This window comes from Anomaloglossus baeobatrachus, chromosome 2 (assembly GCF_048569485.1).
Source record: "Anomaloglossus baeobatrachus isolate aAnoBae1 chromosome 2, aAnoBae1.hap1, whole genome shotgun sequence".
NCBI lineage: Eukaryota > Metazoa > Chordata > Amphibia > Anura > Aromobatidae > Anomaloglossus > Anomaloglossus baeobatrachus.
Window position 1 is genome coordinate 238,687,569 of NC_134354.1, and position 12,301 is coordinate 238,699,869.

The window sequence follows — 12,301 nt, forward strand, 5'->3', positions numbered from 1 at the left end:
TGCACGCCCTGAATTCTTCTGACCTGCTCAATCCAGTTCTGCTAATGTGGTTGACTGGTTAGATCCCATATATATAGTTTCTCTTCTGCGTCTGTCTTTGTTGCCTCGTGTGTCCTTAGCATCATTCTTGTTTGTTGTTTGTGGTCTGGTTTATGTCGATTTTGATCCAAAAAGGAAAGATTGGCATATAACAACTTACCACAAATAAGGGATAACAAGGAGTGAGGGCGGAAAATCCAGCGAACAAACAAACGTAAGAAAAATTAGGAATAATGCACTATAAAACACTGTGCATGACGCCAAGGCTGAATGTTCACACATCATGACTACAGCTCCGTATTTTATAACAGTAATAACCAATCAAAACGCATCTGCTACAACCAATCCGATTAGATTAGGCGTGATTATTTAAAACCACAAATACGCCCTGAACGTTTTACTGGCGTCACAAACAACTACGAGGATGGCCGATTACACGGTGTCACACTTTGCAATGTGTCGTTCATGAAGACTAAACTGACCGATTTTATGGAATTAAACGATGAGTACACGATGGCCGAATTTCAAACGATTAGGCATCGGTTGGACTCGCAAGGAGCTGTCACATGAGGAGATGTCGTTACGAATGACGGAAGTGCGTCACAAAATCCGTGACCCCAACGATGCATCGCACAATATATCGACTCGTGTAAAGCAGCCTTAACCGTCACACTTTAGCGATGCAGCAGCGATCCCACCAGCGATCTGACCTGGTCAGGATCGCTGCTGCGTCGCTACATGGTCGCTGGTGAGCTGTCAATCAGGCAGATCTCACCAGCGACCAGTGACCAGCCCCCAGCCAGCAGCGACGTGCGAGCGACGCTGCGCTTGCACGGAGCCGGCGTCTGGAAGCTGCGGACACTGGTAACTAAGGTAAACATCGGGTATGGTTACCCGATGTTTACCTTAGTTACCAGCGCACACCGCTTAACTTAGCGTGTGCAGGGAGCAGGAGCCGGCACTGGCAGCGTGAGAGCTGCAGAGGCTGGTAACGAAGGTAAATATCGGGTAACCACCTTGGTTACCCGATGTTTACCTTAGTTACAGCTTACCGCAGGCTGTCAGACGCCGGGTCCTGCTCCCCGCACATTCAGGATTGTTGCTCTCTCGCTGTCGCACACAGCGATGTGTGCTTATCAGCGGGAGAGCAACAATAAAAAAACCAACCAGGGCTGTGTGTAACGAGCAGCGATCTCACAGCAGGGGCCAGATCGCTGCTCAGTGTCACACACAGCGAGATCGCTAATGAGGTCACAAAAACCGTGACTCAGCAGCGATCTCAGTAGCGATCTCGCTGTGTGTGAAGTACCCCTTAATAGGCCTATAATATATAGTCCTGGATAAGCCCTTTATAGGAGGTATCTATGTTTATAGGAAAGTGGGCTGTGTAAAATCCCTAATTATGCTCCCTGGGTCCAGCGCCATCTCCTCACTGCTGCACCAGTTTCTTGGCTGCAGTAGTGACGTAATTTCAATAGTGCACATTACCGCTGCAGGCAGTCACTGTACTCATTGTCGTGCGCCCTCACTGGCTACCGCAAGACGTCACTGCTGCAGCCAAAACACCGAGACCGGAGCAGCAGTGGAGGGTGATTAGTGTAGATGATGGTCTACAGTTGTGGGCCCACTTTCATAAAAGTAGACAACCCCTTTAACATTATAAGATCCTGATAAGAGGTTGCCCTGCTGTCGTGCGGCAAATATCGCTGTGTAGCCCTGGCCTTAGCTCACACAGAGCGACTTCCCGCAGCCGCGGTCACCTGAGGTTTACGTGTCAGTATATCACGTGGGACCCGGCAGCCGGTTGCCATGGTGCCGCAGTCTAATGGTATTAAGAACACCTTCCTCCTTAGCCAATTGGCTGTCCTGAACACGCCTCTCCGGCAACACCACCTAAACGAGCCAATCAGATAACAGAGGCGGGGCAAATATTATAAGAGAAAGCCTGTTCAGGGCTAGCGCCGGGGGCGTCCCTTATAATCCCTGGACAGCCATCTTTACTGTGGGCAAGTATCTGGTTTTCACTCTATAACTCAGGTGGGAAGAAAATAAAATCGTCCAGTAAATCGCAGCAATTTGTAAAGAGAAACGTTCCCTAATACATGATGCAGAGAGCAGTGGCTGTAAACTGGCGGGGTGATAATCGCCTGTACACGAGGGAAGCTAATACACGGTGCACTGCCAGGTGCCAGCCCCGGACCATGTACACACAATGCAGGCGGCCGTACATGGCTCTGGGGGTGTCCGCGTATCTCCCGCCCCCGTGACGTCACGGCAGAGCCGGTGCCGCGTCCTTCAGATCGCCCACCTGTGTGACCGAAGACTGCAGCGCCGGTGAGATCAGTGAGTGACTGCCATCTGCTGGACAGGGCCGCTCCGTGTGGGGGTCCCGGCCGGGCACAGCTCCGGGGTCTCCCATTCATAATGCCCTTGTGTATTGTTATGGGGGAAATAAGCATCAGCTATTTATGGGGAATGAACAGTCCTGGTGGTCCTGTGGTATGGGCGATCAGATGGGCCGGCTGGCTGTATACACATGTATATGGTGATCTGTCCTATGATACAGTGGACATCTCGGCGACTTTCACCTTCTCACCCCATCATCTACAGCACTGTGCCCAGGGCAAGGTATGGGATGACCCAGAGCATCCCATAGGAAAGAACAGTCCTGGTGGTCCTGTGGTATGGGCGATCAGATGGGCCGGCTGGCTGTATACATATGTATATGGTGATCTATCCTATGATGCATGTATATATCAGCAACTTTCACCCTATCACATACCGCACTGTGCCCAAAGCAGGGTATGGGGGGACCAGGAGGATCCCAAAGCAATGAACACTCCTCATGGTCCTATAGTATGGGGGATTGGAGTGATGGGCAGCCTGCCTATGATACCATAGCACACTGTGCCCTGGGCAGGGTATGGGGAGACCCAGAGGATCCCATAGGAATGAAGAGTCCTGGTGGTCCTGACTCCTGTAGCACGGGGGATCAGAGTGATGGGTAGGCTGCCTGTGATCGATCACATACCGCAGTGTACCTGGGGAAGGGTATTGGGAGACCCAGAGGATCCCATAGGAGTGAAGAGTCCTGATGGTCCTATACTGTAGTATGGGGGATCGGAGTGATGGGTAGGCTGCCTGTGATCACATACTGCACTGTGCCTGGGGCAGGGTATGGGGAGACCCCGAGAATAATGTAGGAATGAACAGCCCTGGTGGTTCTGTGGTGTGGGGTTCAGATGGGCAGGCTGCTTGTGCCCGGGGCGGGGGTATCTCAGGTGTGTGTTGTATACACTATACGCTGACTATCCGGTGAGGAATGTAAGAGATCTGGAGGAATCCAGCTGGGCCAGGAATGGACCATGTTGTGATTAGACTTGTTTTTCTTGCAGCGTGTGGACCGGCTCGGTTGGCAGTGATTTTGTCAGTACACATTGCTGTCATGTCAGAGGAGAGCAATCAGGACCCCGGACAGTTCAACGGTGCTGGAGGCAAAGTGCCAGTTAGAAACACAGAGAAAAAATGCTGTAAGTGTTGACTTCCCTGCTCCGCCGCCTATTGAGGATCCGTCAGGAGAGGCTATCTCTGATCTCACGAGCTTGCACGCCCCCTATTCTCATGAAGAGACCTATGTGACCCTGAAGCCCCCATACACATGAGACTAATATATACACTGATGTCGTTGGGTCCAGCTGACGCTTTGTGCATGGGGGTTCAGGCCTACCAATGGTCGGGAGAGATGTGGATCTTTTCTGATTTCGTACTGTTCTCCAAGAGATAGGATGACAGCTCCGCATACAAGCGCTCCGGGGTATGGGGCAGACTGCTGATACAGCTGTTGGCCGAAAGATGGGCTGCAGCTTCTTTTCCGATAGCCATCTCGTGTGTAGTTGATGGCTGAGTGATCAGCTGTCTCACCCGACTGTCCCGTACACAGGAGTGTTCGCTCTTGCTGCCAGATCTTTGGTCATTTCCAGACGGATCCTTATCTCCCCTGAAATCTTTATCGTTCCCCCATACACATATTATAGTAGTCTCATTACTGAAGCTGATCTGTTCACTCCACAGCCTGGGCGTCCTATATGACAAACTCCCCGACCCTGATTGTTATGATTGGTCTGCCGGCTCGAGGGAAGACGTACATGTCTAAGAAGTTAACCCGATACCTCAACTGGATTGGTGTGCCCACAAAAGGTAGGTCGGGGGACATACAATGGGCCGCTATGATGCTTGTGGTGGGTTTATATCACCCAGCGTGCAGCATCAAACAGCCGCTGATTGGTAAATGTTTACTAATCAGCAGTCATTTAATGGCCTGTTTCCACAGGCAGACCACGCTAAATGATGCACATGGGACAATCTGTAATGGATCCATCCGTGCACATAAGCGGCCATTGTTGTCGGCAGCGGAGGACCTGTTCTCACAGGACGATGTGCTGCCGAGAACAGTGATCTTTTATGCAAACCAAAACCCTGTTTAGGCTGAAAGAGTTTGAAGAATAAAAGTTGCTAAGAATGCTAGCCATGTAATGGGACCTTAAAGGGGTTGTCCACTGCTAGATAACCCAATCTTAAGCAATTGAGGACCGAAATTAAAATAACAATGTGTACTCCTCACACAGTGGCGTCCATCCCGCAATGTTGGGGGTTGTGGTGACATTGGGGTGTCACATGCTGGAGGCATCCAATAAGAGTCCGAATATCAACTGCAGCCTTTATTTCATCAGAGAGGGCGTTGGATCTGGCCGGGTATCGATGAACTGCGGCTGACGGGCGACCAAATTCTTCACCACAATGTAGTGTTTCCCTGGGGCCCAGCACTGGAATGGCACCTCTACAGGAGAGTGTTTTTATGTCAATACTTAAAGTGTAACCGTCAGTTTACTTTTTATTCCATTAATCAATAGTGCACATGAATATAAGCTATTTTGTAATATACGTTATGAGCAACATCTGCTTCTTTCTCTACCAGAACTGATCGGTCATTACCAACATTCCCAATTCTGAGGTAAAATGTGTATTCAGTGAAGACTTTCCCATTACTGAGAGGAGATGGCTGTTGTTACTGATGAGTCTGAGTGGAGGAGCTACAGGCAGAGCTCCGCCCCTCCTCTATCTACATAGAATCTCATCAGCACCAACTGCCATCTCCTAGCTCCGTAAAGGGAAAGTCTTCACTGAATACAGATTTTACCTCAGAATGGAAAATATTGATAATGACTGATCAATTCTGGCAGAGAAAGAAGCAGATTTCTCTGATAAGATATATTACAAAGTTACTTATTATCATGTGCACTATTAATTTATGAAATAAAAATTAAACTGATGACTGGTTTAAGTCCGGTCATAATGATTTCTTTTTTATATCCTCTTATGGCCTTTATTATATTTTTTTTCCTCTCAATGTCTGTGTATTTCCTCGTTGTTTAATTCCCAATAATCCCTTCAATCTCTGTTCTTTCTTTTGCCAGTCTTTAATCTTGGAGCGTATCGTCGTGAAGTGGTCAGATCCTACAAGTCGTATGAGTTTTTCCGTCATGACAATGCAGAGGCCATGAGAATTCGCAAGTAAGTTACACTGTGCTTCTGCTTTTTCTAGCCTTCGTTTTCCATTAGTTGCAGAGGATGAGCGGACTTTTTATTACCATGGATGAAAGTATGCCGCCGTTCTCAGAGCGGGGGCAGGAGTTTGTATGTTCTCCCTGTGTTTGCCTGGGTTTCCTCCACTCTTCATATACATACTGATAGGGAATTTATACTGCGAGCCCCAATGGGCACAGTCATGACAATATATACAAAGAGCTGTGAAAATTAATGGCGCTATATAAGCAAGTAAAATCAATAAATGATGAAATCTCACTATATCTGTAATGGGCATAAAGTGTCAGTGACAAACTCCTAGCTGCATCTCTTGCCTGAATTTTCTATTGGCAGAAGATGCAGTGTCAGGGAGGCCAGTTGCCATATTTCCTGTATTGTGGCTTTGGGAAGCATATAAAAGTTTCAGGAACCAGATTTTCCTCCCTGGCATTGCAGCTTATGCTGAAAGGAGCGATTAGTGGTAGAAAAGAGTTTGACAGTTAACTTAAAGGGGTGGTCCACTACAGTGTATAGCAGCCACATCGACTTAAAGTAAGTTAAGAAGGCTTTTTCTAAATACCTTCTGTTGCCAATTCAGCCTGTGAGAGGCGCTATAGCTGTCCACTCATCCCCATCACGTGACCCGGGATGCTGTGACCTCTGATGTCCAGTGATTCACGTGACCTTCCGGAATTGGAAGTTGACCCGGCATCACCAAAGCGGGACCAGTCTCCGTGAGTGATTGAGCTGTGGGTGGAGTTTCATTGCACATCATAGCATCTCGTGTGCTGTTAAGCGGTGAAGGTGAGAGCGTGCGAGATGCTGGGCTGTGAAATGGGCAATGAAACTGAAAGCCTTCTTTCCCAGATTTAAATTGATGTGGCCACTATTGCTTTGTAGTGGACTACCTCTTTAAAAGGGTTGTCCACTACTAGGACAACCCCTTCTCATTTGTCCCCCTATTCAAATAAATAAAAGCCTGTACTCCCCTCCGGTGGTGGCGCAGTTCTAGCGGTGCCAGTACTCCTTTTCCCAGGGATCACGTGAGGTGGTAAAGTCACACGACCAATCACTGCCGGCATCTTTCTCCTCACCTTGGGATGCAGGAGTAATAAGCAGTAAGTGAGGGGCCTGCTGATTTAATCCTGTGTCCCAAGGTGAGGAGAAAGATGTTGGCAGTGATTGGTTTTGGGGGTTGGGGAAGACAAGGGAGGCCCCCACACACATCAGATAGATGGTCAATATGAAAGCAATGTCCTGATTGGTTGTGGTCAAGTAACTGATGTACAAGGCATCGTCCCTCTCATTTTCAGTGTTACCCTCGTATCAGTAAGGCCACTGTCCTGCATAATCCAGATACATCCGTTACTTTCTATAAACACAACAAACTCATGTGAATGACGTTTGTTACATGTATTCCAGCAGTATGAAGGTGCTGAGTACTTAGATCTGCCTTCTGTGCTCAGAATTGGGTCTTTTATCTCTATTATTCTTTACAGATCATAGCCATGTTGCGTGGACTTGATGTTACTGCTCCTCAGTGGTGCAGGCCGCCCTTCTCATGGATGGAGATGGCCGTGAGCTGGGTAGTCTGTGATCGTCTGCTGGGCTGGTTAAGAGCAGGGCGGATTATCACAGACAACCCAGTACACATGTTTGCATAGAGTAGTCCGAGAAGTTGTTGGCTATTTATATCCATGAAGAACAAACTAGGAATTGAGCAAAGTATAGCTGCAACGTTTAAGGGGGTTTCCTTCATTGTTTTCTTTAGAGGCTCACTGCTCCTCTTCCTCCCTGCTTCTTGCTTGCCAGGGGGCAGTGAACTCTTTTTTTGTTTGACAGCGTGGATCAGCGCCATTGATGCCTAGACTGTGCTTTCTCCACTGCTGCAGGAGGAGGCAGCGTCGTCTCCGCAGCATCGGAGGAGCACAAGTTGTACTGAAGCTGGATTGATATAGGAAACAGGCCGGCTTCAGAGCAGCACTTACATACTCCATAGGAAGGAACTTGTAAGCACTGCGCTCCTTGTCTAGTAGACTGATGATAGATTGCAGAGATGGCCTGTAAATTGTACAGTTTAAAAATTCTTAAGAAGGATTTTTAATAACTTGTGCATTGAAAAGTTGATTGCCTTTTATATACATGTTTCAATTGTAACCAGTTATAATATTAATCCTGTAAAATAAAGGGTACCATATATGTTTACTGTGTAGTCTGCATGTATAGTGAAATAGACACAGCATGTAAAGTGAATATGTGCATTAATGTGTATCTACTATTTTAATGGAAACTATAACCTTGAGCCCGCTGCTGTGTAACCCCTTTGGATTACAAAGGGGTCTGTCATCTGTCAGTTTCCACTGCTCAGTTTCCAGTCATCAGTGATGAAATTCTTGATGGAAATTTCCCACCCTGGATGTGAACTGAGTGGAATATATGTGTGTCATGACTTGTGATCATTTTGAGAAGTATTTTGTTGAAATTTGCAGGTAAATCTTGCACGATTTACTAACCTCTCCACTTTCCTTGTAGGCAATGTGCCCTGATCGCCTTGGAAGATGTGAAATTTTATCTAACAGAGGAAGGAGGCCAGATTGGGGTAAGCGTAGAAAACATACATTACACTCCATTATGTGGACACATATATATATAAACAGTATATTAAAGGGGTTTCTGCTTTATTTTATTATGTGTTGAAAACCACAATACATAAAAACCCTGCAAATTACTAATATAAAACCCTTTAGTAGTTCGGAGCTGATCTTTTACATTGTGACATGCTGCTTCCTCATCAGTAAAGCCTATTCTGTATACCTTCAAACGGTATTTGTTTTACTTGTCAGGCCAGAGTCTGACATCAATGGGGGCACAATTTTATAGGGAGGTTTTATTTAACTCTGCATTTGGCAGTATCTTGCCGGCAAAGTCTGTTCACCCTCTTGGTATCTTGATTGCATTTAGATCCAGGTTTTGACTTGTAAGCGTTCTAGAGAACTGTTGCATTGCCACCATATGTCATGGTTGGCTTCAGATTGCTTTGGTGAAATACAAAATTCTGTTTGCCAAACATCTCCAATACTGAGGCCAAATGGCCGTCATTACTTCATCCAGCATATATTGTGTTCAATGGAATTTGCTTTGATGGCCTGGGCAAGTTGGTTGTTGTATTAATTCTTCACTACTTGGTTTTCCAGATAGTGTAATATTGTCCATTTCTTTTTGTTACATTTTTTTGAACCCTCTTCCAAACCCTATTTAAGGTGTCTATAAAGTTTCTAGAGGCCTCCGAGAGCTCCTGGCATTTAACACATTCCAACAGGAAGCAAATTAAAGGGAACCTTGCAAATTGTTCCATATTGCACCTGACAGGTTCCCTTTAAATGTATGATAGGACGGATTTTCCAAGATCCTCTCTAAGGCTGCATTCACACTGCCATAATATGTGCATGCATTAATGTCCATATTATAGCCACATATGACCTTCCATGGCTCTATTAAACCAAACATGGGTCATCATCGCATCCTGTACCTGTAGAAGTGACCCTGCAATGTTCTAATATGGCGCATTTCATTCCGGTATTAGATATTGTAAATTCAATGTGTTGCAGACTTAGAATGGTGTGTGTGAGATGTCTATCATATATATATATATATATATATATATATATATATATATATATATATATATATATATAATATGTGTATGTATGTATGTTTTTTTTAAAGTCCGCAGTACATTGAATATATAACAGCTGTCATCTCTCTTTTTGCGATAGTACCTGTACTACACTGTTTTGCTCATATTTCTACTAGGTTTAAATACCCAGAAGAACACTGAGAAGACAAGTTCCTGTTTTTATTTGCATTAAATATCTTGTATGGATATTATAGAGGGAACACAAGCTAGAGGACTGGGTTATTATGTAAGGAAATTGGACAGAGACGGGAGTGGCTACATTTCTATTGCAGAAATTCTTCTATTACATGGCACTATGTAGCCATGTGAGGTCTGATAACCTCTCCACTCAGATACACAGGACATTAGGCAACATATTGAGGTAGGGTTTTCATATCTGTAATAAACCTACAGTGGCTCATTTTTTTGCATGATGTAGATGCTTATTGCACACCCCATTTTTGGTATTTGTGAACACTAATTTAATAGTTGTGGGTAAGTAATGGAGTCCCTATTACCTTCTCTGACTAAAGTAGGCCATACACATTTAGATGACTGTCGGCTAATTGTTTGGCTGTCAGACATCTCGGATGCCCCTGTATTCTCTGAGACATGTCAGCTGGTGGCTTATTTTGGAAGAACGAAGCAATGTGAAGTCAGACATTCCCGATCAACATCTTCCACGACAATCAGTTGTCTGGGGTTCCCATACACATTACAGCATCTGCTGAACGCATCGATATTGATTGGTGCAGTCAACTTTAATTTGTATATGGGGGCCTTCAGGTATTTGAGCATTTTGGCCAACTTTTGAAAGACTCGCTGAATGCATCTATGACATATGATCTTTTCATTCTCAGTGGTACCTTTGTATTAAAAGGGGTTGTTCAAAGTGGGCAACCCCTCTAAAGAAAGGTGGTAATGGGGTAAAAGTGAAAAAAAAAAAATGATAGCATCTGATGCAAGCATATAAAATAACATTATCATTTTACTTTTATTACTTGTCCGCAGGTGTTTGATGCCACAAATACAACTCGGGAAAGAAGAGACCTTATTCTAGACTTTGCCAAGGAAAATGCTTTCAAGGTAATTTTAAGACTTTAAAGGTTGAAGGATTTTTATTTGAGTCGTTGCGCTGTATATATATATATTATGGACATTTCTAACTAAAAATAGTGAGCCAAAACTATAACGGGCGCTAAAATATTCGGTTGTCTGACTGAGACCCGATTGTAAGCACGTAGTTAATTTATTTTCAGGGTCGGTCATTTTGAAGAGTTGGAAATGACAAATATTGTCTTGTATGTGGTGTGAAATCATTTGGCACTATATGGTAGATCCTAGCTTATTCCAGTTATTGTTAGAAGGTAGTGCGGCAAACACAATTCATCAAAGTGATGATTACACCAGAATTTTGGGGTAATTTGTTATAACATTTTTGCTCAGCGTGGAGTTGCGCAAGAGAAAATTGCGACACTTGGCATTTTCACACCAGCTTCTGCCAGCTCAACCAGAATTGGGCAGAACTGGGGCATGAAGGGAATGTGGCGCCATAGCTCATCCAATTTATCACATTCCTTGACTGAGTGAATTTGTGACTTGAGTGAGATTTGTGGGAAGCCGCACAGCACTTAAGTGTGCCCGATTCATTAAGAAGAATATGAGGGAGCGTCTGACTTGATGAATTGCGACCTTTATGTTTATGTAAAGAGAGAATCTTCTACTACTTTTAGACCAGTGTCCATGTGTGATATTTCCACTGCAGATATACATCTGTAACATGCAGAATTTGTGGCAAATTTTACTGCATATTTGATATTGAAAGTGGAGATGTCCGCAGTGATTATTCCCATCAGAAATCAATATGCTGACCATTCAAAAATGTTCATAGCAGATACGTTTTTAGGCCATGTGCACACATTGAGTATGTGAGGAGTTTTTACCTCAGTGTTTGTAAGACAAAACCTGGAGTGAAACAATCAGAGGAAAAGTATAATGTGCACCACTTCTGTATTTATTACCCACTCCTGGTTTTAGCTGCAAATACTGAGGTGTAAAACTCACCAAATACCGATCATGTGTACGTGGCCTTAGTGCTTCTGTGCACCTGTATAAGGCCACGAGAACACATTAAGTATTTGGTGAGTTTTTTACCTCAGTATTTGTAGCCAAAACCAGGAGTGGCACGGAGGAAAAGTATAACAGAAACACAGACACGACTTCTGCATTTATTACCCACTCCTGGTTTTGGCTGCAATTACTGAGGTAAAAACTCCCCAAATACCAAACATGTGTACATGGCCTTAGTGCATCTGTGCACCTGTATAAGGCCACATGCACATATTGAGTATTTGGTGAGTTTTTTACATCAGTATTTCTAAGGCCATGTGCACACATTGAGTATTTGGTGAGGTCTGTACCTCAGTATTTGTAACCAAAACCAGGAGTGGCACAGAGGAAAAGTATAACCTCTGTGCCACTCCTGACTTTGGCTACAAGTGCTGAGGTAAAAACTCACCAAATACTGAACGTGTGCACGTGGCCTTAGTGTGATAAAAAAACATCATGAGTGTGGATGAGATTTGTACACCGAGAAAAATATGCCAGAAAAAAACACAGAAAACAAGCTGTGAAAATATAAGAAATGGCTCCAAAATGTGGGAAACACTAGATATAAAACAGCCTGAAAGTGCTGAGCAAGAAGTACAAATAAAGACAATCTGAAGGCACAGCAATACTAAATGTTTATATAATTGGAGTAAAGTAGGTAATTAGGATTTAAGAAAAAAAAAATGTAAACACTTTTCTTTCTTTTATTTTTTAGTTTCCTTAGGGCACTTAAACCAGTGATCATCTGACGGCTTAAAGTATATACTGCAATAACACAGTATTGCAGTGTATAGTACAAATCACAGCTTCCTATGAATGCTAGCAACAGGCTCATCATCCTAGAAGCACCATCATAGCAAGCATGGGGGGTCTACAGCAGACCCCTGGATGTAA

At 44.5% G+C, this 12,301-nt stretch overlaps 1 protein-coding gene across 2 annotated transcripts in view; it reads left to right on the forward strand.

Moving 5' to 3' along the window:
* The first annotated feature begins 2,299 nt into the window (after positions 1-2,299).
* The window catches only part of PFKFB2 (6-phosphofructo-2-kinase/fructose-2,6-biphosphatase 2), a 65,569-nt gene continuing 55,567 nt past the window's right edge, over positions 2,300-12,301 (forward strand). The window contains exons 1-6 of one of the 2 annotated variants that reach the window (XM_075333699.1): positions 2,300-2,373; positions 3,435-3,569; positions 4,111-4,236; positions 5,514-5,610; positions 8,155-8,221; positions 10,310-10,384. In XM_075333699.1, coding sequence (XP_075189814.1) covers positions 3,485-3,569; positions 4,111-4,236; positions 5,514-5,610; positions 8,155-8,221; positions 10,310-10,384 — 450 coding nt within the window. In that variant the 5' untranslated portion in view covers positions 2,300-2,373; positions 3,435-3,484. Of the gene's footprint in view, positions 2,383-3,434; positions 3,570-4,110; positions 4,237-5,513; positions 5,611-8,154; positions 8,222-10,309; positions 10,385-12,301 lie in introns of both variants that reach the window. The other variant, XM_075333697.1, reaches the window with a different exon arrangement.